Consider the following 27,272-nt stretch of genomic DNA (forward strand, 5'->3'; position numbering starts at 1 on the left):
AAACTTGAAACGGTACAGAAACGATTTACAAGGATGTTGCCAGGGTTGGAGGATTTGAGCTATAGGGAGAGGTTGAATAGGCTGGGGCTGTTTTTCCTGGAGTGTCAGAGGCTGAGGGGTGACCTTATAGAGGTTTACAAAATCATGAGGGGCATGGATAGGATAAATAGACAAAGTCTTTTAGCTGGGGTGGGGGAGTCCAGAACAAGAGGGCATAGATTTAGAGTGAGAGGGGAAAGATATAAAAGAGACCTAAGGGGTAACATTTTCATGCAGAGGGTGGTGCATGTGTGGAATGGACTAACACAGAAAGTGATAGAGGCTGGTACAATTGCAACATTTAAAAGGCATCTGGATGGGTATGTGAATAGGAAGGGTTTGGAGGGATATGGGCCGGGTGCTGGCAGATGGGACTAGATTGGGTTGGGATATCTGATCGGCATGGATGAGTTGGACCGAAAGGTCTGTTTCCATGCTGTACATCTCCATGACTATATTTTTTAAACAAAAAGAAAGAAAAAGCCTTAATACAAACAACAAAGCCACGTTTCAAACTGGTTCTCAACACTGTTCTTTTACTATTAGTCAATTCCAGTGAAATTTCACTTTTATCTGAACCGCAAGTTTTTAAATTAACAATTTGCTCCCAGCTTCTTGTCCTCAGGCTGTAGACGTTTTCATAATGCTTTTTCAAATCCACTATTACAAACATTTCACAATACCTTTCATGAAGCTTTTGATGAGAAAGCGCACGAGCCAACTGATCATGTGATGCCAATGCAGAGTCTAGTCCTCCGCGCAACACATCACCTAGTGCCGGGGATGAGAATCACGTAACAGCAAACGGAAGTTTGTTTTATAAAAAAGTTGGCATTCAAAAATCGTGTTGCAGATAAACTGCATTTAATAAATGCGTGTTACATAAGAATTACCTGTCCCTCTGATCCAGTGTTCTACCAGTCATCATATACTCCCTTGCCTTGTTTGTCATGGCCAAGTGCATCATCTAACATTTATCCAGATTAAATTCCATTTGCTACTAATTAGCCCATCTGACCAGCCTATCTGTATCCTGTAATCTGAAGCTAACCTCCTCAATATTTAACACCTCACTACTTTTTGGAACATTTCTAGCTTCTACATTCAAGTCTAAATCATTTATATATACACTTCACAAACAGCGAGGCCTCCAGTGATCCCTACAGAACCGCATTTGACACAGGTTTCCAGTCACACAAAAAACCCCTCAACCAGAGAAAGAAGAATGCTTCTTGCTATTTAGCTAATGCTAGATCCAATTAGCTAAATTTCCTTAGATCCCATGGTCTCTTACTTTCACTATCAGTCTCCTATCAAACCTTATTGGTCCAAAACAAAAAGTAGACTACATCAAATCTATCTTTATCTACGCACCTGGTCACCTTTCAAAATATTCTATCAAGCTGGTCAGACACTACCTCTGTTTAATAAAACCATGTTGACTATCCTGGATTAATCACTGCCCTTCAGGTGTAGATTAGTTCTGTCTCTCAGAATTGCGTCCAATAATTTCCCCTTCCCTGAAATTAGACTGATTGGCCTATAGTTTCTTGATTTATACCTTTATCACTTCTTGAATAACCGCACCACATTGGCAGCTTTGCTATGGTCAGAATTGAAAATTCTGACTAAGCATTCACCCACAAGCTGTACAGTTGCCCAATAGCTGTTGGCAGACAGAAAGCATTTGTCATCAACAATGGGTCAACACTTCAAAGACCAATCAGCTAGAGGTTGCTCGCTGAATGTCCCTTCTCATGTACTCCCAGGTTCCAATTAATCTGTTGTAACCTTCTACCTATCCAGTGCATGAACAAATAGCTTTGTAAACAGCATTTACAATGACTGTCAGCTTTTAAATAGTGCAGTAATCCTTTCCACAGTGAGTACTACAGAGCTTCCCTCAAATGGTCTGAACAATGGGACTGTTACATGAGCTTCCCAATAGTCTACTCGATAAAGCTTTGCTTGGTAGCATAATTCTCATTTTATGCATGGTGCACAATATAACACTTCAGTCAAAGTACGAGCAAACTGGGAAGCCAATAGACCTGGTTTTCAACAGAATACCTTCTGGATTGCCTAGTGCCTCAAGTCTGGAGGTAATAGAAATAAAGGTACTATTACCACTGTCAGAATATCAAACATACCTTCATGATTTGCTGAGCATGGATTCATACGATCTAAGTATTCAGCAATTGAAACTCTTTGCAGTTACTTAGAAATTTGGATTTACATATGATGTCTGTGAAGCCAGGAGTGTACAGGTGATGTCACTCTACATTCTAGGAAAGCTCACTAAACTGATAAAGCTTCATACAGAATTTACCTGCTTCAGAATCAATAGATAAAATGCCTTGTTGCAGCAATGGACAGTGAACTGAGAGGATGTCAAATTGGTTGCATATTCCAACGTAGAAGGATACCAATACCATCATTGATCCCAATGATTACGTTCATACCTACCAACAACATTACTCTTGCCTTCCTCAGCAACTGCAGATCTGTTATTCTTAATTTTTGCATTGAATGAGGAAGTCGCTGACAATAGAATTATTGCCCATTAATAATTGCCCTTGAACTGAGTTGTGGTTCGGAGGTCACAAGTAGGCGAGGCCAGCAAGGATGGTAGATTTCCTTCTCTGAAGGCAGATAGGTTATTACATTGCTTAACAATGGTTACATTGTTGTTATTTGAACTAGGTTTAACTCCAGCTTTATTTTGTTGAATTCAAATTTCACCGTCTGCCACTGTGGGATTCAAACCCATATTCTCCAAACATTAGCCCGAGTCTCTGGATTACTTGTTCGGAGACCCCTCTTGCGATTTCAAAGAGCAGCTGCTGCAAGAAAAATAACTGATGTGCAGAATTGGATTGAGGTAAGAGAAATACCCCCTGAAAATCCTGAGTGGATAGGATTTTCTACTCAGAGTCTACTCTGTTACCTCCTCTTCCCCCTTCAATAACTGTTTTCTTTTGTGCTCCCTCTACTCAATCTTGCTCTAAAATTTTATAATAACTACAACATTCCAGACTGTGAACAACTGATCTGACCAGAATCTTTGACATCAGAATAAAAATCTTAATCAACTTGACACAGCCGTCAAACTCACTACAGTTTTAGCACCTTAGACAGAGTCAGCAGAAACAGCAGCTAACCTCAAAATATGCTGTAGAATGCATGTTCTGCTCAGTGTCTTTCACAGTGTTAACAGGAGTAGCGAGGTCAATAACAGTAGTACTGGTGTCAAATCAGTATTACAACTGATTGGCATCACAATCTTCCTACACTGCATACTCCCAATGTCTACACTATAATGTTTACAATGGTCTCTCACCAAAACAACTTCAGTTGTAGATGGCACATCATGGATACCACTTTCATACAAACAATACCAATGAATTCTGCAGCCATGATTATATCAGAAAAACTATTATTATTTTCTACTGTTATCAGCATTAATATAAAATTGTCGCTTAAAAGAGATATATTTACATTTAATACACAAAAACTTAATTATATTTAACATTTAATTTTAAAAGGACTATTTTTAATTGCTCCTTTGACACAATCTTCACACAAGTATAATCAACAATTTTATAATAGTCATACCTTTTCGATCAAGTCCAACACCTTGAACACAAAGTTCACTGGAAAATTTTTGATCTGATACATCTGTATCAGAGATTACATATCTACAGAACACAGAATTAGAATAAAATTGCTGATACATTGTAGCAAATATTTAACAATATCATAATAAAATGACTGTGCATACTTGCTGTGACTTTATAAAATGCAAGCCCTAAAGAAAGAAGCATTTACATTTTGAATACTGTCGGTATATATTTATAAATGTAAGTTATATTTTCAACATTGATATCTATTTTTTAACATTTAATTTGTCCATAAAATTAAAATTAACTGTAATTAAGCACTTCTACAACATTTTGTTTTTCTTCCAGTTCACACATTCATGTACAATTGTATAATAGTACCACGGCAAATAGCCATCCTTCACATTTGAGCCGAGATAGCAACGATATCATCAACCAAACCTTACCTGACACACTATCTAATAAAATCTAACTTTTATCTACCAAGCATGGGAACTGGCTTATTTTACCCTCAGTTTAGGGGAAGAGATTAATTATACTGCTTCTACTACCAACCTTAGGAAGCTCTGTGCAGGTAGTGGCAAGCTACTTTCATAAACTATTACAGCACCTGCTGTAGGTTGACGCACAATGCTTGACTTAGAATGGAGAGTGGCTTATAGGGAATTTGGAAATGGTGGTCTTCCCGTGTACCTGTTGCCCTTGTCCTTCTAGATGGAAGTGGTTATAGGTCTGGAAGTTGCTTTCTGAGGATCTTTAGTGAATTTCTGCAGTGGATCTTGTAGATAGTACACACAGCTGCTACTGAGCATCGGTGGTGGAGGGAGTGGATATTTGTGGATTCAGTGCCAATAAAGCAGGCTTCTTTATCCTGATGGTATCAAGCTTCTTGAGTATAATTGGAATGCACAAATCCAGGCAAGTGGGGAGTATTCCATCACACTCCTGACTGATGCATATCTGATAGGGCACTGGCTTTGGGGTATCCGGAAGTGAATTACTAGTTCCCAGTAAGTCGCCCTTAGCCTCTGACTTGCTCTTGTAGCCATTGTATTTACATAACGGGTCCAGTGAAGTTGCTGGTCAGTGGTACCTGATATCAATGGACATTGATAATGGGAGATTCAGTGATGGTAACACTGAAGGGGCAGTGGAACCCAAATTGAGGACCACTGAGCAGGTACTGCTTGATAGCACTGTTGATGAAAATTTCCATCACTTTACTGGTGATCGAGAGTAGACTGACAGGACAGTAATTGGTCGGATTGGATTTGTGCTGCTTTTTGGTTACAGGATAAAACCAAGCAATTTTCCAGATTGTCAGGTAGATGCCAGTGTTGTAACTATATTGGAACCGCTTGGCTTGATGATAATGGTACAGTAGGCAGATATGCCAGATTATAAAGTCGCAAATTGTGGTGGAGTAGAATTTTGTCCCTAGCGATAACCCGTACAGCCTCAATGGATGCCCAGTCTTGAGTTACAACATTTGTTTGAAATCTGTCCCATAGGGCAGCACTGTACCGAGCAGTGCTGCCTTACAGTGCCAGGGACCTAGGTTCGATTCCATCCTCCTTTGGGACACAACCAGCTGGATGAGCCACTCTTGGTGGTGAAAACCCCCATCCAGAATCCATTTTCCTCCCTTGTCACCCTGAGTGCTTCTTCTAAGCGTAGTTCAATGTGGAGGAGTCCAATTCAGCATGTGGTGACCAGTGTAACAATACTATGGCTTTAAGAGGTGCATTTTGTCCTTTTGTTTTGAAGAGAGGCTTTGAGCTTTATGTACCACGCCATAATCTTGCAAAACAATGATGAGGAGGTAGAATATTCACCAATGGAAACATTCCACAATTGAAAAGGAGACCTTGACTTTGATGTTGGCATTGCAACATTTCAACATTTATGTGACCAGTAATGTATCGGAGACAACTGTCTATACTGATCGTAATCCATTGATATTTTTGGAAAAATTAAAAGATATAAAGTACCAAACTGTTCAAATGGAGTTTATTATTATAGTCATTTAATTTGAAAATGATACACGTGTCAGGATGAGAGAATGCAATTGTAGACGCATTGTCATGACTGTGGAAGGAAGATGAAGGTTTTTAGTGGCAGATTGAAATAGACTGCAGTATTGAATGTTTGCATGCTTAGACTCAATGCAATGTATATGTGTTGTGTACTTGTGGCACAAGACTAAAGGTTTTTATAAATGAAGCCATAACTGTATATTGATGGTTCCTTTCTTTACTTTAAAAAAAAAGCTGAGGTATGAACAATATTATGGCTTTCAGAGAACTATTTTTTGGCCTTTTTTTGGAGAGGGTATGAGCCATAGGCACCAAGCTGTCTGGCCCAAGCCAATAGAATACACAGCTTGTGAAATCTCTGGGTGTTTGTTTTAAATGTTTAACAAGGCATGCATGAATGAGCGGAGTAAATCTCCAGCAGAACCGAGCTTTAATTTAGCTTTCAGTAATTGTTGCTACAGCAAAACACTCAAGTTTTCTCTCAGTCAGAATTTTCTCCTGATGTTCTTTCCTCTTGGACTGGAGGAACATTGTATGTGAGACAATCTATTTAGGATATTATTTTACTGAATGACAAGGGTGTGTTTATGGGATCTTAATATATTGGAACTATTATTATTTAGTGGTTAAATAATCTATTATTCTGTTAAGTTTCCCAGTAGAATTAAAGTTATATCAATTCTTTCTTTTGATTGTATTTTAACTGCAGGGTAAGAATAAAGTGTATATTGCTTAATGCTGAATAGTGTAACCAGTCAAACTACATCTGGAACACAGCACCTTACGTTTGCTTTTAAATAGAAGTTAGGGTCTAGATATATATTGATGGGAGGTTGGTCTGGTCCACAACACCAACAGGAGGCTTCCTTGCCCATGTTTAACCTGAAGCCATGGGCACTCGGCGTGAAGTTTGGAGTCAATGGTAAGGACTCTCAGGACAATTCCCTGATTTAAAGGCAAATTCAGTCTGTTCAGTCTGTCCTGCCAGTGAGATGGGACATGTCCAGGGATGGTAATGATGGTATCTCAGACATTTTAAGACACGATTCTGTGTGACTATGTCAGGCTGTTGTTTAACTGGTCTATGTAACAGCTCTTCCAATTTTGGCACTATCCCCCAGATTTGAGTAAGGAGGACTATTCAGGGTCAACAGGGCTGATTCTACATAGGTCTTTTCCAGTGCCTAGGTCAATGTCAAGTGGTCAGTCCAGTTTCATTTCCTTGAGATTTCATAGCAACTGATCCAATTACAAAGCTTGCTAGGCCATTTCAGAAGGCAGTTGAGTGTCAAACACCTTTCTACGGTTCTGGAATCACATATAGGCTTAGATCAGTTGAGGATGGTAAATTTCCCATAGCTGAAGGACATGAATGACCCAGATGGGTTTTTCAGAAAATTGACAAGCGTTTCATAATTCTTAATTCCAAACTCTTAGTGAATTCAAATTCCTACATCTGCCGTGGCAGGATTTGAACCAAAGTCCCCAGAACATTAGTGGAGTATCTGGATTAATCTCCGGCCCGAACATCAATTTTCCTGCTCCTTGGGTGCTGCCTGACCTGCTATGCTTTTCCAGCAACACACACTCAACTCAGATCTCCAACATTTGCAGACTTCAATGTCTGCTATCTGGATTAATAGTCTAGCAATAACACAGCTAGGCCATTGCGTCCCCTTAATTATACAAAGTCCCTAATTTACTTGAAGGAAAGGTTTAGTCATCACAGTTAATAGAAAACTAAAGGACCACATTTCTGTATGTAAAACAACTATTTATCATGAACAAAGCCTTTAAATCAGAGGTAAACAGCTATGAATCGTTATCATGTTGCAGAAATTTTTCAGTATTTTCTACTATGTCGAGTGCTTGACCTTCTACAGGCAGGTCTAGACTGTGATTGCTTCTGCAACCTTTTTAACTACTGACTGTTGCTTTCACAGGTAATGAATGGCTGGCTCACTTTGCATTAAGCTGCCTAATATAAAGATATACACACAGTTTTCTTGCTGGAAACTTTCCTTCTTCACCTCATATAGATATAGTTATAGTACAGTTGAAAATTACTTCAAAACACCATAGCTGGAATATTATGAGGCAATGTTGACCACCTGCTGCTACCAAAGTACAAGTCAACGGTAGTGTCCGTGGGAACCAACTGAGATGCAGTTGAAATCAGTTTAAGTTTCTGAAAAGGATATGCAAAATAAGAGTAGATTGTAGAACCCCGCAATCCTGCTCTGCTATTCAATAAGTTCATGGCAGGTCAGTCTGCACTTTGGTTCCCAGGTTCCTATCTACCACTGACAACCAATGACTCCTTTACTTAACTAACCATCTTAAACTCCAAGCCATCGACAGAAGGTTGATGCTTCAGCAGTCCTCTGCAGGACTACACTTGTCACATCTTGCCAATCAAAGATGTATTTGTACATATTATTTTATTTTAGATTAGGATCAATCCTCAGCACAAAATTGTGCACCGAAGGGCCTGTTCTGTGCTGTACCTTTCTATGTTCTATATTGTTTACTGGCAGCCAACCAACTTTCTATCCATGCTAATGTTACCCCCTACACCATGAGCTTTTACAGTCTGCAATAGAAGCTAGGAATGCACCAATCAAGACTAGATATTACAAAGAAGATAAAATTAAAGGCTCTATATCTGAAAGCAAATAGCACTCAAATTAAATTAACCAATTACAAGTATACATTGACATAAATAAGTATGATCTGATAGCCATTATGAAGATGTGGCTGCAGGGTGACAAGGATTGGGTCCTGAAAAAACAAAATAGAAAGTTACTTAAAAGGAGTAACACTGACAAAGGTGAATGTTCGCACAGCAGTCAGAGATAATCCTGTTTCAGGAGAAGACCAAAGATATAGAGTCAGTTTAGGTGGAGATGAGGAATAGTGGAAGTAGTAGTCATTAGTGAGAGTGTTCTACAGGCCCCTCAACAGTAACTACAATGTGGGACAAAGTATACAAGAAGAAATATTAGGTACTTGGGACTGAGGGGCTCAATTATTGTAAATTTTCACAAACTGGAAAATTAGATTGATAGTCTCCAGAAGCTGTCTAAGAAACAAACAGCAAATTATATAGACTTGGTATTGTGTAATGTGACAAGGTTAAGTAATTATCCCATTGTGCATCCTTCCCTTAGAATCTTTCTTACAAACACACAAACAAAGAACAAGAGTAGGGCACTCCGCACTTCAAGCCTGCTCCACCATTCAATAAGATTATGGCTAATCTAATTTTAACTTCAACTCCACTTTCCTACATACTCTTGATGATCTTTCATCCCTAATCAAGCTCTGCCTTAAAATATTTAAATATTCTGCATCCACTGCCTTTTGAGAAGAAATTCCAAAGACTCATTTGCTAGAATGTATGTTTTCTAAACATTCTAAAAGTCTCCTAAACATCTGCCACTGCATTTTTACTAACCCATCCTTTAACCTAATTTTGAGTGCACTTTAACCAGTTCTGTCTTCATGCCGTCATAATTGCCCTTATTTAAGTTAAAGACACCAATCTTACATCTACTGTCCTCTTCCTCAAACTGATTGTGAAATTCAATCAAATTATGATCATGATTACCGAGGAGATACATTCTCAGAGAAACCAATAATTAACCCATGAATTAGATATCACTCAAAATGCTGCTGCCAAAACACAAAGACCTTGCTGATCTACTACCTGAATTTTAGACAATCAAAGGAGATCATCATAAAATTTTCATCCTTGAGTTTTCAAATTCCTACTTGATTACCCTTTCCCTTCAGAATAAGTATCTCCAACCCTACACGAAAATAGTTGTGCACCTACAACTCTAGCCTCTTGAGCTATTTTAACTGTGCGCCAAGTTTTAGATTTCCCTTCCTGATAAGTCTGTATTTTTATTGGTCACTTAAACCACTCTTTAAAATCTACCTCTGATGATGCTTTTGCACATCTTCCCCCATATCCAATATCTCCTTAAGCAGTTTGTATTCCATTTTGTTTGATAACACTTCTGTAAAGGGCATTAACACATGAAAGTTTTAAGATTAAGGAACTTTAAGATACAACTTGTTGGACTGAAATATCCCTTGAAGAGACATCATCTTGCTCCTAAAAACTAATAAAATATTCCCCGAGCTAATGTTCTCACCTCTCACCATTCCCATTTGTACTTTCTGAAGATAGACTTGTTTCTTGGGATTCTGATCGTACAGGTGCTGGAAGCTAACAGAAAAAGATGTGATCAAATTCGTGTTTCAAGAAAAAAGTCAGTTACTGGAATTAACTATGGCTGAAAGTAACATAAAATGGTCATCTGTGATCTTAGCTAACAAGATGGCTGAAAAGTTGAACAAAGCAGTTTCCACAATCATGGTATTTCATACACATGGCAACCAGTTAAGGAGTGCCTCACTTTAGTGGGAAAGAGCAAAGAAATATAAACATCAGGCATTTCTGATAAGGGAAGCTGGGATGGAAACCTTGTAGCAAGCCAATTTAAAACTTGTTATTTAATCTAGATAGAAGGGGAGAAACTGGACTATAATTAAGACCCTTTGGGAATTATAAGGACATATACATGTACACAGATTCATATGATAGTAGTATTTTTAATTTTCTGTAGGTTTAGTGTCTTAAACATCAGGGAATTTAATCAGATTCCTGGAGATAGTCTTAATAAGGAGTACCCTTGAAAAACCTCAGTAAGTGCCTGGTACCAACTCGTCCAAAGTTTGTTACTTACTAAAGTGCAGAAAGGAAAGTCTGACCCACCATAATCAAAGTTTTTTTTAAGTAGTGCCCATAACATTTTATCCATGTAGGTATTCTGAAATTATAACAAACTAACATTAAGAAATTTAGCTGAATTCCTCTAGACAACTGGCTGTAGACAGGAGAGAGAAGCCTCAGACACGTCAGAGGATATTGAAGGACAAATAGTGTAAATATCAAAGGACCAAAGGACATATGATGAATGGTATAAACACTACGGACTGAATGACATAACAAAAGGTACAAACAGCTAATCTGGTGAAAGCAGGCAGCATTCTAAGGGGACAATTGCAAAACATTACTTAATCAAAATGACACCAGGAAAATAAATAATTGCGGCTTCGCAAGGTACCAAACAGCACCCATTCAGTACAATGCAGCTGGCAAATGTCTGAAAAGGGGTAGAACGGTCTCTCGGGATGTGGGAAGTGCTGATTTCGATGTAGCATATAATCATTGTAATGCAGAATGTACAAATATCCTGTAGTTTATTGGGAGAATTAAGACTGTCTTGGAATTTTGTTTCCAGAGGCCTTTCCCACGTTGCATTGGTAGGGAGTCTGAGTAAAGTTTGACTGAACATGGGACTCAGGAATCCTCTTTAAAATCCTTCTCCAACAGTTACAATGAACATTCATGACTTTACCAACAGATGATCATTTGGAAAATCAGAGTCTGCACGGCTTCATGGAAGGAAATTTGTTTTTGACTAACTTATTAGTGTTTTACAAGGAAGTCTCAACCAGAATGGGTAGTGTGTACATGGATTTCCAAAGGCATTCAACAAGTTACTGCACAGAAAGTCAAGTCTTAACAGTCCATGGTGTTGGGGATAGCATATTGGTGTGGATAAGGAATTGGCTATTGGACAGGAATCAGAGAGTGAGGATAAGGGATTCTTTTTCAGGTTGCCAACTGCAACCAGTGGAGTTCCAGAGAGATCAGTGCTGGGACACACCTGTTCACAATATATAAGAATAACTTGGAGGAAGGGAGCAAATGGACTGTAGTTAAAATTTGCAGACAACAGAAAAATAGGTAGAAAGACAAAGTGCAAAGAAGATACAAACAATTTTCAGAAAGATACTGATAGGTTAAGTAGGTGGACAAAAAGTGATCAAATGGAGTATAAATATGAAGTTGTTCATTTGGAAGAGAGAACAAAAGAATAAAGTATTTGTTAAATGGAGAAAAGCTACAGAAAGCTGCAACACAAAGGACTTGGGGTACTTGTGCACAAAACACAGCAAACTAGCAAACAGGTGCCGCAGGTAATCAGGAACGCTAATGGAATGTTGACTGTTATTTCAAGGTGGTTGGAGTTCAAAAGTAAGGAATTTTTAGCTGTAGAAGGTGCTGGTGAAGACATCATCTACAGTACCGTGAGCAGTTTTGGTCCCCTTATTTAAGGAACAATATAATTTCATCAGAGGCATGTTCAGACAAGATTCACTAAGATGAACCCCAGAACGCAGGGATTGTCTTAGGAGCAAAGGGCTATATGTTTTCACTGTACTCACTGGAGTTTAAAAGAACAAGAGATGATCTAATCGAAAAATATAGCAATACTTAAAGGGGTTTGACAGGGTAAATGCTGAGAGGATGTCTCCCACATGGCAGAGTCTAGGACCAGAGGACGTAGAATCAGAATAAAGGGGTGCCAATTAAGACTGAGATGAAGAGAAATATCTTGTCTCAGATGGTTGTGAATCTTTGGAACTCCTTCCCACTGAGAGCTGGGGGAGTTGGGTGGGGGTGGGGTGGAGGGTGTGGTGGGAGGGTGGCAGGCAGAGTCCTTGTGTATATTTAAGGTTCTTAGGTAGATCAATAGATTGATTCTTGATCAGTAGGGGAATTGAGGGTTACAGGGAAAGGCAGGAAAGTGGTCACAAGGAATGTTGGATCAGCCATGACTGTATTGAATGGTGGAGCAGGCTCTCTAAGGTGTGAATGGCCTACTCCTGTTCATATTTCTTATAATCTTAGGGTCTGAAGGTAATAATGAGATATTCGGGTCTTTAGCTGACTCTAACCTCACTATTTTTGCAGATATTCTAAATATCCATTAAACATGCTAATATTTCCATATAGTTAATAAAGAGGTCAATATTCAATTTTAAGTTGTGCTTCAATTTCTAGTCTATGCCAAATTAGATGATCTTATCTGAAATACTTTCAAGAGAAATGCCATAGAGAAAGTTTCCCATAATAGTTCTCGTCAGGTCATTGAAATTTCTTGTGCACTGCACTCCTTGTAATCAAGGATATGACAGCATATGCTGCACCAACCTTTCACAACAAGTCTACAGCGATAGAAGCTGTATCTTTATTAAGAAATAATTACACAAAATTATTTTGTGTTTTATAGTTTGCTTCTCCCAGCCTTACCTGTCTGAACCATGCTTCAGTCTTTGTTTCTAATTCACGGACATGACGAATCACTTTGCAGACAAATGGTAATGCATCTTTCCCCCAGTCACATTTACGGCATGCAGAGGAACCAAGATGGCACGAACCTTTGTTCATCTCTTGATGGAGAGAAAACCAAAATGAATATCCATAGATATATAGACATTGTTCTTTCTATCCACCAAATCAATGAACATTATTGGTCAGAGTATTGAGTACAAGAGTTGAGAGGCCATATTGTGGCTGTACAGGACATTGGTTAGGCCACTGTTGGAATATTGCGTGCAATTCTGGTCTCCTTCCTATCGGAAAGATGTTGTGAAACTTGAAAGGGTTCAGAAAAGATCTACAAGGATGTTGCCAGGGTTGGAGGATTTGAGCTTTAGGGAGAGGCTGAACAGGCTGGGGCTGTTTTTCCTGGAGCATCAGAAGGTGAGGGGTGACCTGATAGAGGGGCATGGATAGGGTAAACAGGCAAAGTCTTTTCCCTGGGGTCGGGAAGTCCAGAACTAGAGGGCATTGGTTCAGGGTAAGAGGGGAAAGATATAAAAGAGACGTACAGAGCAACTTTTTCACACAGAGAATAGTACGTGTATGGAGTGAGCTGCCAGAGGAAGTGGTGGAGGCTGGTACAATTGCAACATTTAAGAGGCATTTGGATGGGTATATGAATAGGAAGGGTTTGGAGGGATATGGGACAGGTGCTGGCAGGTGGCACTAGATTGGGTTGGGATATCTGGTCAGCATGGACAGGTTGGACCGAAGGGTCTGTTTCCATGCTGTACATCTCTATGACTCTATAGCTATGCATTTTATGTTAGGAGGGACAAGACATTAACACATATTTTTTGCATGTCCGAGAGACTCCACATCATATCCCAAAATGATACTGGAAATTCAGATCCCAAGTTCCAGCCCTGACAACAGATTCCATTTTTGCCAAAAGTGCATGGGGTGGGTCGCGTCTGACACAAGAGAAATGGGAACTCAGCAGGACTACTTGAAAGTTCAAACATAGTAATTCTTTGCTACTGCCTTATCCTGCTGTGAATTTCGAATTTTTAAGACCCAATTTAAAATGGGAGAATAATGTCTGTAGCACTGTTGAGCTGCCAACTTACTTAAAACGTTTGTCCTTTAAAAATTTAAACAAGATCATATCTGCAAGTCGAATAAAATCCGCATTAGTCATTTGTGAAAATTTTTTGTGCTATCACAACTACACGACTGATTTCCCAGACCTACCATTATCACAATGGGGTGTTGCAAGTTCACAATTTTACTGACAGCTCCAAGATATTATTAAAAGGTTGGCTGTGGGCTTATGCATACAAATAATTGTTTTCATAAGGGTTACATATTTGAGGGTACTTAAAATGTTTAGAATAGATTTTCATGAAAACTTTTCCTTTTTAAATATGTCATGAAACCTTTAATAGATATTTATAAATTTATTCCATGTCAGCATGATGCTGCCTGAACTGCTGTGCTTTTCCAGCACCACTCTAATCCAGAAGCATGGTTCTTGATGTCTACCGCAGTGTATTCTGGGTGAGCTGGCATGGAATCTGTAACAGCATTGTTCAAATATAAAAGAACTGTCCAATTAAAACATAAGTGGTCACTTTTGTTTTCTCTTAGTGGTACTAATTCTTTGGCACTCTCTTCCTCAAAAGGCAGTGAAAGCATAGTCTTTGAACTTGCTCTACCATTTGATAAGATCACAGCTGATTTGAATGGGGTCGCAACTCTACTTTCCTGTCTGTACCCACAATCCTCCACTCTTTTATCTATCAAAAATCTATCCAATTCAGACTTGGATAAATTCAATGACCTGTTCCCCTACTTTTTTGGAGGAAAAGAAGCCCACAGACTAACAACCCATAAAAAAGTCTTTAACTTCAACTTTAATGAAATTGTCATATTTTTAAACTATATCCCCTACTTGGTCTACAAGAGGAAACATCCTTCAGAATCTGCACCATCACTAACCAGCTCTATCAATACACTAGCGAACCCAACAAAGCAGTGTCTGATGGCCAATGTCTCAATTTACATTGTGACACAAACAGTAGCCACCCAACATTGAGCAAAGGCAGTTATCATGCATGTTCAGACTACTGCTGTCAACACTATGGATTAGTGCAAAGGAACTTTTGGTGTCACGGCACTCCAGCAATTAGTCCTCCAACAAACTACAAAGATTTCTGTGTTGCCAAATTAGGAAATAGCACACATGTGATTTTTTTCTCACCAATGCTGTTACAACTGTTTCTCAGCCAGACTGCTGCCATACATGTCAAGATGGTGCAAGCTGATTGTCAGGCATTCTGGGCCAGAGCTCCTCACTGTCACTTTCGAAACTCATCTGCAGTCACTGTACAGAACACCAGCAGCTTTCCATCAGTCGCGATGTAATATCAGATAGCCCTGAGTAGGACTAGGACACACAAGAACTCATAGTAAAACAGACCACTACCTTCTCAAGACAATGGTCTTGAGCAATAAATACTGACCCAGCAAGTGAAGTTCACATCTCATGATTTTTTTTTTAATATCACACAAATAACTACCTAAATGGCTACCAATATATAAAAGTAAAATACTGCAAATGCTGAAGATTGGAACTATAACAAAGTATTGGACAAATTAAGCAGATCTGGCAGCATCTGTGGAAAGAGAAACAAAGTTAAGAGTCTATTAGTACTCTTTTTGATATGTTCTGAAGAACAGCCATACTGAACTGAATATTACTTTGTTTTCCAAAGAGGCTGCTGATAGTATCTGGGTTAAACATTAATTATATTAATAGTGGTATTGCTGAAAAATGTGGTTCTACTATATAAATAAAATTTCAGTTATAGTTTTTTCTTTAAAATTTAATCACATGCAGAAACTCAATCACTATTAATTCACATCAATCTAAAAAAGGATTGGGTTCACAAAGGTTGGCTAGACAAAATAAACAAGTTTTGATTGCAGCAATGTTAGGTATTCCACCATTAGAAATGGTGGAGATGTTCAAAAGCTTAGGGCTAAAGTAATCAAAAAGAATATGGAGAGAAAGCAAGAACAGGGTAATAAATTGGATGAGAATATAGAATGCTGAACCAAGCTCATAGGGCTGAATGGCCCTCTCCTGCTCTCAGTTTTGTATGTTTCTTTGTCTCTATTTGAAATAAACAAAGACAATACTGGAGAAACTCAGCAGATTTGAGAGTACCTGTGGAAGGAGAAACAGAGTGAACATTTCAAGTCACATAAGATTCTTATCCAGAACATTAACTGTGTTTCTCTCTCCATTGATGCTGCCTGTCCTGCTGAGTATCTGCAGCCCTTTCTGTGTTTGTTTCAGGTTTCCACCAGTACTTATATCAAAGTTCTTATATCAAAAGGTACAAATAATTTCCTAACTGATTGTGATCAAGATATGTTTGGCCTCTCCATCCTTCTCAATTTGTCTACAGCTTGTCATATAGTTAATCACACTATCACCATCTCTCCTGTTATGCATCTGGGTAGTACTGCACTCATCTGGTTCCAATCTTACCTATCTAATCACAGTGAAAGTATCAGTTGCAAAAAATAATTTTCCCATTTCCACACTAACCTCTCTGGTCTGCTTAAGGATCCGTCACTTCTATCTCATCCACATAATGCCTCTCATCAAATTCACCTAAAAATAGAGTTAGTCTTCAAATGTATTCTGTCAATCCCAGTTCTACCTGACCAACACCCCTAATGATAATTCCACAGTTGCTAGATGATCAGACAGCTAATTTAAAATTTGGTTCGGAGTACAAAGGAATTTCACTCAATTGGATACTAAAAGACCCAATACAAAGTCTGTTTCCTAGCAAGTGTTCCCTTGCTCCAGCATTCGATTCGATCATCCAATTCAGTAAGGATGATGGGGTTAAGTGTTGTTATTTCTTCGAAATCAAGGTATCTACCTCGTAGTTGAGCAGGCCATCCACTACTTTTCTTACTGAATAGGTGTGCCTCTGCCATTCTGTTCCTGGTTGTTGTAGTTTCTGTAAAAAAGAATACAAACATATTTCCTCTTAAAAATAATTACATTAAAATGAAGGCACTAATCTGCACTTTAATACCGTAGTTGAATAGAATCATACAGTCATAAAAAGGCCAAAAACTTTAACTTTCAGAATCTTGTCACAACGCACAGGATAACAAACTGGAAATCAAGCCCTGCTATTTCTGGAGTTACCACAGAATTAAAGATTTTTAAAATGTCCATAAAATTCCCAAATCTATCTGACCTTCACGATTTGTTAAAAGTAATTAAATCCTCAGCACAACCAACAATGTAAAAGACTCACAAATACTGGAGAGAACAGTCAAAGAGAGAATTCATCCCCTTATTACATGACTTGTGATATTCAAATAAGGTTTTCAAGGACTCAAGAACTTTAGTGAGAAGGCAGTTCAGAGATGTGGCAAGTTGAAGCGTGGTTGGGGGATGATTTAAACTGGTATTTGGTCCAGAGACAGCAGTGGGATTGATTGTGATGCTCAGTCAGTTCTATTGCCACACTACTGAGTAAGATCAGATACTAATCATAGAAGAATCACAGAATCCCAACAGTTTGGAAGCAGGTCATTTGGCCCATTGAGTCCACACCAACCCTCCGAAGATTATCCCACCCAAACCCACCACTCTACCTTATCCCTGAAAACCTACATTTGCCATGGCAAATCCCCCTAGTCTGCAAATCACTGGACACAATGGGCAATTTAGCATGGCCAATCCACCTAACGTGCAGATCTTTGGATAGTGGAAAGAAACCAGAGCACCCGGAGGAAACCTATGCAGACACAGGGAGACTGTGCAAATTCCATACAGGCAGCCACCTGAGAATGGAATTGAACTGGGTCCCTGGCACTGTGAGAGAGGCAACAGTGTTAGCCACTGTGCCATCCCATAATCAACATAACATTTCTAGGGTAGGTATCCAGCTACCTGCTTAAATCTTCTGTAACTGGCCCAATCTCTGACACTGAATTAATTTTCCAATGTCCCAAGTAAAGACAATGTGGGCCCATATTTTTACCACTTGCCCAAAAACCAAACATAATTATCACAAATAAGAGAACTTTAAATTTAAAAAAAAAAGAATATCAGCACACATTAAATATAGGATTCAACTTCTGATTCAAAGATGGAACACATTTTAATACTGATGTGAAGTCTGTTACTCAAATAATATTTCTAGCATTTGATGTCTGCTTCTAACGCATTTTCGCTCCATACATGGTGCACATCTCAAGATGTATACAATATCAAAACAATAACTATTGTAGGAAGTCATTTGGTTCATCATACTCATCATCCCCTCTTGGGTCAAGCAATTCAAATAATTCCACTGCCTTGCTCTTTTGCCATTTAACTGTAATGGTTTTCCTTTCAAATATTTATCCAGTCTATCCAATTTACCAGTCAATGTTACTGCTGAATCTGCTTCCAACACTCTTTCAGGTAGTACATTCCAAATATCAAAAATTCACTGGGTTAAAAATAGGTTTCTTCATGCTGCTTTGATTTTTTAAAATTGGTTACCTGAAAGCTGTCCATGATAACTATACTTCTAACATTGTAAACTGTTTTGTCTTCTTTGTCCTATCAAAACTATAGGTTAGCACTGTGGTTCAATAGTTAACACTGCTGCTTCATAGCACCAGGGACCCAGGTTGGACTCAAACCTTGGGTGACTGTGTGGAGTTTGCACATTCAGCCAGCATCTGCATAGGTTTCCACCAGGTGCTTCGGTTTCCTACCACAATCCAAAGATCCACAGGTTAGGTGGATTGGCTATGCTAAATTGCTCTGTAGTGTCTAGGGTAGTGCAGGCAAGATGGATTAACCATAGTAAATGCAGGGTTACGCAGATAGGGTGGGGTGGCCAGGTCTGGGTGTGATGCTCTTCAGAGGCTTGGGACAGACTCAGTCGGCGAAATGGACTTTTTCCACGCTGTAGGGATTCTATGGCTTTTATTAAAACAGGCCCTTCTTTACACCTGTTGAGGCATGTTTTCAGAACAGGTCACATCACTCTCTCATCTATACTAATTCAAAGACACAGTCCCAAAACAAAACTCTTATAAACCTCAATTGTTACAAGTGAAATGAACATTTAAACTGAGTAGCTCAAGTTATATATTATCAAAAGGTGGAAAAAGTGCTAAATACAAGAAAATGCTTTTCAGCTTACAAACTTGTTTTGAACGGTTATATGTGTATAGTTCCTGTCAATACTATACAAAAGAATATAGAGCTACTGATACAAAGAAGGATTTGCAAAGACAACTTTACAAATCACAGGCAATCAGGAACATTTCTCTAGAAAAAGAGGTTACTCAATGGCTGATGGATGTCTTTAAAGTAAGGTAGATATAGAGAACATATATCCACCATAGTCACTAGTGAATCCAATACAGCATTAAAGAAAGGAACTTGGGAAGAACAACAAACAGTCGTGGCATACAGTATAGATGTACATGAGGAAAGCTAGAGAAACAAATGAGAGAGCAGTTAACGGGAACAATAAATTGATGGTGTTAGATGAAGTAGGGTGGGACAAGGCGCAGGCGGGACACAACTACAAGCACGAATCCCAAAGACTTAATACCCTCCGCTCGCTTTCATAATCACTATTTTGTCAAACGCACAGCCTAGGAACTCAGTTCACCCTCAAGAAAGGACTCAGTTCAAACGAATTGGGGTACTGAACGAGGTAAAAAAGCGTGCAATAATTTAAACATTATATGTCATACAATCAGCTAATTTTACTGACACTTACAGATCATACCCCTGGCTACATCTCGCTGCGATTTCTACAGCAGCTGCTGGAACCTCCTCGTCAATGTTTGGGCCCCGCGCGGACTCTCTCCGGTTACCAGGCAGCGGCCGTAACCAGGCAACGACGCTTCCAACACAGAGCGCAGCCTCCAGGCTTGCAGCCATCTTCCAAACAATCATGGAGTACCAACGAATCGCACAAAAATCATTCTCCATGCACAGGGGAAGTTGAGACTTTTAACCTGAACTCTTCTCACTCGGAGGAAAAAGAACAAGTGTGAACCGCAAAAGTGATGAAGACTCGCGGTAATCCGGCAAGAGAAGGGTGTGGTGTGCTTCGGGGGTAGGGGGCGGGGGGTTGAGTGACCTTTGACTGGGGCGGCGCTGGGGCCGCTGGGTTTTGTATTGTTTTGAGTTGGAAGAGGGGGAGGGGAGATCTGTCATCTGGAGGGTGCAGTCTGGGGGTGGGGGGGAGGCTGGTGGGAGGAAGCTGTGTACTATATGTGCTAGTGGGATTGTTGTCTTCTAGTCTAGTCCTTTGCTGCTTGAGTGTCCCTTTTTTTACCTCTTGCCTGAAAAAATAAAAAAAATGTTCTGAGTGAAAAAGAAAAATAAAGAATGAAAGACAAAAGGAAAAAGAAGGACCGCACTTGGGCTGAGGCGGCCCGTTTGGTATGCTTTTTTTTTCTTCTTTTATTTTTAATCAAATCCAGGTCAGGTCAGTGCCAAGCGGATACAGCAACTGCTGTTGTCCGCCTAGGGCTTTGTTTACTGAGGATGCATCAACAAAACGGGGTTTTGTTTTGTAATTATCTATATTTCTTAAGACTTTTATAGGAATAATTTAAAGGTAATAAACTAATCTTTAATCCGATAATATGTTCAGTTAGTTATACATCTGTTGTAAAAGAATGCAAACAATAAATTGTTGGTGATGTCAAAATCTTGTCCATAATGTTTACCCTTGATTACAATTTTAAAATATCGATTTGATGACTGAAAAGGAAACAGTTTAACTAGTAAGAACTGATCTTTCCTTACATGCTAGTTGTTTAATTTTCAATACTATGGTTATTTCTGTGAATATCTTGCTTGTATGTTGCCACACAAAATAACACTCATTTTCTCATGTCACTTAAGGCTGTTTCACTATCATTCTCTTTTCATCACAGAAACTAAAGAATACAGCAGCGATAATAAAGTTTTCAACTCACGCAATTCAAGATAGAAATAGATAGATTATGTCTTAGCTATTTTTTAACAGTTTATTGAATTCAGTACAACAACTAATGCAATGAATTTGAGTTGTTTTGTTGTAATTCCTGGTAGCCACCAGTACAAAGAGTTAGCATAATTTAGTATACAGTGGTGATCTTAAGACAGAAACATAACTCAACTGGAAAAATGGAACAATGGTCCAGTATCAATGTCCAGAATCTGGAAGAGAAGCAGATTATTAGGTCAAGTAAAGGCAGCTATTCTCTGAATCTGGCTGTTTGTGTCTGACCCAATAGCACTTTGTACCCAGAACTGATTATCTATTCAGCAGTCACCACATCATTTGTCTTTATAAACACACATTTAAGACAAAAAAATCTTCAATTTTAGTTGCATGTTTCCCAATTAGTGTTGCATGCAGATGTTAGCTTGTAAAATTGTATATAGGATTTGTGAAGGAAACACAAGAAACAGTAACGTTGGACTTCATCTTCTGTAGAAGTGAATTGTCAAGTTTTGAATTTTAATTTTATCACAATCTTGCCATGAAATGTGGAAAGTAAATATATTCATAAAACAATGTATAAGGTAATTCTGAAAGCAGATAGAGTCATTGGTGCTGTGCACTGAATAATTAGTTAAAACTATAAAACCCTGATAACATTGTATAAAATGTAAAGAACAGGCTCAGTGAAGTGCAAAGAGATCAGATTGAAATACAGTAACAGAGGAGTTGCCAGATTGGAAGCTAAAACTTTTCTCAGTACAAGTTTACTTGATGTTCTTCAGTCGAGGGTCAAAAAAAAATGCCATGAAATTGCCAAAAAAATATTGAGACGCGCAAATGGGAATGTGAGAGCATAGTGAGTGATAGATGAGCAAGCTCCAGAGTTACGTTGACGACAAAGGGAGTGTCTTCTCAGGAAAAGGACAATGGGAGAAAGAGGTCAAGGCTTTCATTCTTTTGTGTTTTTTTTAAATTCAAATGTCTTTAACATATCATTGGGGTGTAAATTATGTTTATTTTAGATGTGAAATAGCGGCAGTGTCAAAAGACTTCTGTGCATTCCAGAGTTTCCCCTCCCCCATTTGAGAAAGCATTGCAGTCGGGAAACAACTGTGGGCCTGTTTGGATTTGCTTGCATTCAATGTTCCAAAGAAGTATGCACCAAAAAATACCCATCTTTTTCAGATCCACATATGTGGGATGTAAGGTTACAATACAGTTTTGGAGTGCAGACTACTTTATGTATCACTTGAACGTCACTGTAACGTTTGAGTTGAGGATGTCTTAATAATGCTGCAGTCTTAGAGGCTGGAAAATCTATTTGTAGAGTTTAGAAATTAGCATGTGAGCTATTGGAGTATATTGTTCATGTTTATTCTATTGTATGTGACGGTGGTCATTTTTGATCACAATACAATACAATACGTTATGTCTGACTTACCCCTGTGTTTAAACACTGGCTGGATCCAATTATCTTTTTTAAGGTTTTGTAAAATGTGTAGATAAGTTCACAGAGAAATTAGCAAGTTTTCTAATAATGCCATTGAGTATGGTTATTAGTTTGCTACAGCATCTGCTTCGGAATGATTCTAGCTGATGCCAGTGAGTTTGTATTTCGGAAAAGTAGAATGTGAAGTCTACCAATTTAATCATATATGCAAAACTCTGCTTGAAGTACCAACGATACTTTTAAACTTAATGAAGAGCCAATTTTCATTAATTCTTTATTATAATTAAAAACTAACAGATTGTCATTGGATTTTTTTTACTATCTTTTAAAAAAAGTTAAAATATATGAGATGATATGTGGAAGCATATCACCATGTTCAAGAACCTCCAAACCAAATTACTAAGTAAGGCACACAAGTCAGGTTTTTGTCAATGTCATCCAGAGTGCATGCACTCTTCCCTACTTGGACTCGACTCACTTGCCAAAATCCATTCAACTAAGTTACAACTTGGCAGAACTAAACAGTTGTTCTGTTGGAATTTAACCAGCACACTAAAGTATTATTTATAATATATATTTAATTTATTAGGAAACATGAAGATTCCAACCCATGTTCAAAATAAGGTGGGGCACTGTTTAAATTCAGCATTGTAGATCTAATGTGTTAAACCATATATTTTGGTGATTTAAGAATTTTTGCTAGCTATTTGTTCTATTCTATCTTTTGTCCCACTTATAGAAACGACACAATATTTAGAACTTGTGGTTACAGCTGCACATCAGATTGACTGTGAATTTGTGAATTTCCTCAATGCTAAAATGCATATGGTCCAGATCGAAATACATAACCAATTATTCCTTAAATTTAACTTTCTCAGTGTTTGTGTATTACAACAATATATGTTCATATAGTGCCTTTAACGTAGTGAAATCTCCCATGGTACTTTGAAGAAGTGTTATAAAACTATAAGATGCTTTGTCAGATCACCTAAAGCTTGGGTGAAGAGTATCCAGGTGGAGAGTAGAAGGATGTAGGGACCTTTAAGCCTAGGGAACTGAAAACAGGACCACCGATGGATGAACAATTAAAATTGGGATTCTCAACTGGCTACAATTAGAAGAACACAAATATCTGAGTTGTGAGTTTTGTGGAGTTTATAGAAATAAGGAGGTATCAGACCATGGAAAGATTTGAAAACAAGGATTGAACTGAGCTACAAATCTTTACACAAACCTTGAACAAGGATTGAAATTTTTAAATTGGTATTGCTGATCCAGGAGTCAATGTGGGTCAGCAAGCACAGGAACAAAAAGTGAAATGGGTTTGATTCAAATTAGGACATGGGCACTAGAACTTGGGATGATTTCATGCAGGATGGAATGTGAGTGTTTGTTTAGGAATGCATTAGAGTAGTCAAGTCTAGAAGCCATTCATTCATTTGGCAGTCCCTCGCAGATGGGGATGACTCTCTTCCATTCTCAGGGTGCGTCCATAGGTGGCTGTACAGACCAATGTGGTTTCCGTAGGCTCTGTTACACTGGAGCAGAAGGTGGTCATGGGAAGGGATTGGTGAGGCAGCACACTCCTTTTGCTGCCTCATCAGGCTTCTGCTCTTTCCTGACGAGGTGCTCGCTATCTTCCTGGATGCTCCTCCTCCACTTGGGCCATTGATTCCCAGGTGTCTGTGGGAATGTCACACTTCACCAGTGAGGCCTTGAAGGTATCACAGCACTTCCTCTAGCCACCTGGTGCTCACCTGCTGTTTTGAAGCTGGGAGTAGAGCAACTGCTTGGGGAGTCTCATGTCAGTCATGTGGACAACATGCCAAGCCCATCACAGCCGAACAAGAGTGATCAGTGCCTCGATGCTAGGGTCACAGTCTAAGGATTCAGGATGGAACATTTAGGATGGAGATGGTCTGAGGCATTGGAATAACTTCTATTTGATTGCTAAGAGTCTGTGAACTGCTCCATATTCAAGAACTCAACAGGCAACCTAAACAAGGATGTCACTACCATTACAGACTTCATTAGTAAACATGCATGCAGGAAACCATGGATGAACCAAGAGATCCATTTCTATTCCAGTCCAGGTCTGAGGTGTACAAGTCGGGCAACCCTGACATACAGGAAATCCAGCTATGACCTTCATAAAGCCATCAGAGATACCAAAAGGCAACACCAAACTAATCTTGAGACCCAGACTAACCACAAGGACACCCGTAATTTGTGGCAAGGCTTACATGACATGACATGACAGACCACAAAGCTAAGTTGGACAGGCAACGGTACATCCCTACCCGAACAGCTCAATGCATTTTATGTTCTCTTTGAACAAAAAGTCAGTGAAATAATGTCACCTATACCAACAGCCTCTGATGCATCTGTACCCACGGTCACTGCCGTAGATGCTAGACCGGCCTTCTTAAGAATGAATCCATGGAAAGCAACTGGCCTCGATGGAGCCCCCCTTCGTGCACTCAAATCCTGTGCAGACCAGCGCGAGAGTATTTGTAGACTTCTTTAACCTCTCCTTGCCATGATCTGAAGTCCCCACTTCAAGAAGATACCATCATCCCAGTGCCAAAGAAAAGTCATGCAGCATACCTCAATGACTACTGCCCGGTGGCTCTGACCTCCATAATTATGAAGTACTTCGAGAGGTTAATCATGGCTCATATGAATTCCAGCCTACCAAACTGGCTTGATCCTTTGCAATTCATCTACTGGTGCAACAGGTCCACAGCAGATTCCATCTTTGTGGCCCTACACTCATCTTGGAACATCTGGATAACAAGAATACATACGTTCGGCTCCTACTTATTGACTACAGTTCTGCCTGCAACACCATAATTTCAAACAAACTTCTCGAAACTCTAAAACCTATGTCTCAACTCCCCCCTTTTTAATTGGATTCTCAACTTAGTGACCTCAGACCACAATCAGTAAGAATAGATGACAGCACTTCCTCCACCATCATCCTCAACACCAGTGCTCCACAGGCTACATACTTAGCCCACTTACTATACTCATTATATACCCCAGATATTGTCGCCAAGTCCTGCCCCAACTCCATTTACAAGTTTGTTGATGACACCATAGTTTTGGGTTGGATGTCAAACGATAACGAGACAGAGTACAGGAAAGAGATTGAGTGTATAGTGGTATGGTGTAAAGATAACAATCTCTCCATCGATGTCACTGGAGCTGGTGATGTGAAGGAGCTGGTCACTGACTTCAGGAAGCAGAATGGAGGGAATGACCTTGTCTGCATCAATGGTGCTGAGGTGAAGATGGTCGAGAGCAACAAGTTCCTGGGAGTGATGATCACTAACAACCTGTCCTGGAGGAGAAAGTGAGGTCTGCAGATGCTGGAGATCAGAGCAGAAAATGTGTTGCTGGAAAAGCGCAGCAGGTCAGGCAGCATCCAGGGAACAGGAGAATCGACGTTTCGGGCATAAGCCCTTCTTCAGGAATGAGGAAAGTTTGTCCAGCAGGCTAAGATAAAAGGTAGGGAGGAGGGACTTGGGGGAGGGGTGTCGGAAATGTGATAGGTGGAAAGAGGTCAAGGTGAGGGTGATAGGTCAGACTGGGGTGGGGGCGGAGAGGTCGGGAAGAAGATTGCAGGTTAGGAAGGCGGTGCTGAGTTCGATGGATTTGACTGAGACAAGGTGGGGGGAGGGGAAATGAGGAAACTGGTGAAATCCGAGTTCATCCCTTGTGGTTGGAGGGTTCCTAGGCGGAAGATGAGGCGCTCTTCCTCCAACCTCGTGTTGTTGTGGTCTGGCGATGGAGGAGTCCAAAGACCTGCATATCCTTGGTGGAGTGGGAGGGGGAGTTGAAGTGTTGAGCCACAGGGTGGTTGGATTGGTTGGTCCGGGTGTCCCAGAGGTGGTCTCTGAAACGCTCCGTAAGTAGGTGGCCTGTCTCCCCAATAGAGAGGAGGCCACATCGGGTGCAGAGGATGCAATAGATGATGTGTGTGGAGGTGTAGGTGAATCTGTGGCGGATATGGAAGTTTCCTTTGGGGCCTTGGAGGGAGGTGAGGGGGGAGGTGTGGGCGCAAGTCTTGCACATCCTGCGGTTGCAGGGGAAGGTGCCGGGAGTGGAGGTTGGGTTGGTGGGGGGTGTGGATCTGACTCCCTCGTCTCACTTGCCAGCACCTGGCCCATATCCCTCTAAACCCTTCCTATTCCTATGCCCATCCAGATGCCTTTTAAATGTTGCAATTATACTAGCCTCCATCATTTCCTCTGGCAACTCATTCCACGCACCACCCTCTGTGTGAAAAAGTTGCCCGTGAGGTCTCTTTTATATCTTTCCTTGTAAAGAAAACTGTAATGTACTATAAATACTCAGCAGACCATACAGTATGCATACAGTAGTTGACAAAAAGGAGGACCAGTTCTGATACCGAACAACCCAGATGGCCTCCTTCTTCAAAGACCGCAATTTCCCCCCAGACATGGTCGATGATGCTCTCCACTGCATCTCCTCCACTTCCCGCTCTTCTGCCCTTGAGCCCCGCCCCTCCAGTCACCACCAGGACAGAACCCCACTAGTCGTCACCTAGCACCCCACCAACCTCCATATACATTGTATCATCCGTCGTCATTTCCGCCACTTCCAAACGGACCCCACCACCAGGGATATATTTCTCTCCCCTCCCCTATCAGCGTTCCTAAAAGACCACTCCCTCCCTGACTCCCTTGCAACCCAACCTCCACTCCTGGCACCTTCCCCTGCAACCGCAAGAAATGCAAAACTTGCGCCCACACCTCCCCCCTTACTTCCCTCCAAGGCCCCAAGGGATCCTTCCATATCCGCTACAAATTCACCTGCACCTCCACACACATCATCTATTGCATCCGCTGCACCCGATGTGGCCTC

General features: G+C 39.9%; 2 protein-coding genes and 1 long non-coding RNA gene across 7 annotated transcripts in view; 2 read left to right on the forward strand and 1 right to left on the reverse strand.

The window, feature by feature from the left end:
• LOC122549069 (coiled-coil domain-containing protein 178) overlaps window positions 1-20,009 on the reverse strand; it is a 388,456-nt gene extending 368,447 nt beyond the window's left edge. For 3 of the 4 annotated variants that reach the window (XM_043688277.1, XM_043688275.1, XM_043688276.1), the window contains exons 1-5: window positions 19,709-20,009; window positions 16,844-16,924; window positions 12,870-13,009; window positions 9,859-9,932; window positions 3,655-3,737 (exon numbers count right to left, since the gene is read on the reverse strand). In XM_043688277.1, the coding sequence (XP_043544212.1) occupies window positions 3,655-3,737; window positions 9,859-9,932; window positions 12,870-13,009; window positions 16,844-16,901 (355 nt within the window). In that variant the 5' untranslated portion in view covers window positions 16,902-16,924; window positions 19,709-20,009. Of the gene's footprint in view, window positions 1-3,654; window positions 3,738-9,858; window positions 9,933-12,869; window positions 13,010-16,843; window positions 16,925-19,708 lie in introns of those variants that run through there. The other variant, XM_043688278.1, reaches the window with a different exon arrangement.
• Window positions 20,010-20,181: 172 nt separating this feature from the next.
• The window catches only part of LOC122549068 (putative Polycomb group protein ASXL3), a 294,423-nt gene continuing 287,332 nt past the window's right edge, over window positions 20,182-27,272 (forward strand). Inside the window, exon 1 of the mRNA XM_043688272.1 lies at window positions 20,182-20,379. Coding sequence (XP_043544207.1) covers window positions 20,326-20,379 — 54 coding nt within the window. The 5' untranslated portion in view covers window positions 20,182-20,325. The remainder of the gene's footprint in view (window positions 20,380-27,272) is intronic.
• LOC122549070 overlaps window positions 21,637-27,272 on the forward strand; it is an 8,729-nt gene continuing 3,093 nt past the window's right edge. Inside the window, exon 1 of one of the 2 annotated variants that reach the window (XR_006311396.1) lies at window positions 21,637-21,871. This is a non-coding gene — a long non-coding RNA (uncharacterized LOC122549070). The other variant, XR_006311395.1, reaches the window with a different exon arrangement.

Source organism: Chiloscyllium plagiosum, chromosome 4, assembly GCF_004010195.1.
Source record: "Chiloscyllium plagiosum isolate BGI_BamShark_2017 chromosome 4, ASM401019v2, whole genome shotgun sequence".
Lineage (NCBI taxonomy): Eukaryota > Metazoa > Chordata > Chondrichthyes > Orectolobiformes > Hemiscylliidae > Chiloscyllium > Chiloscyllium plagiosum.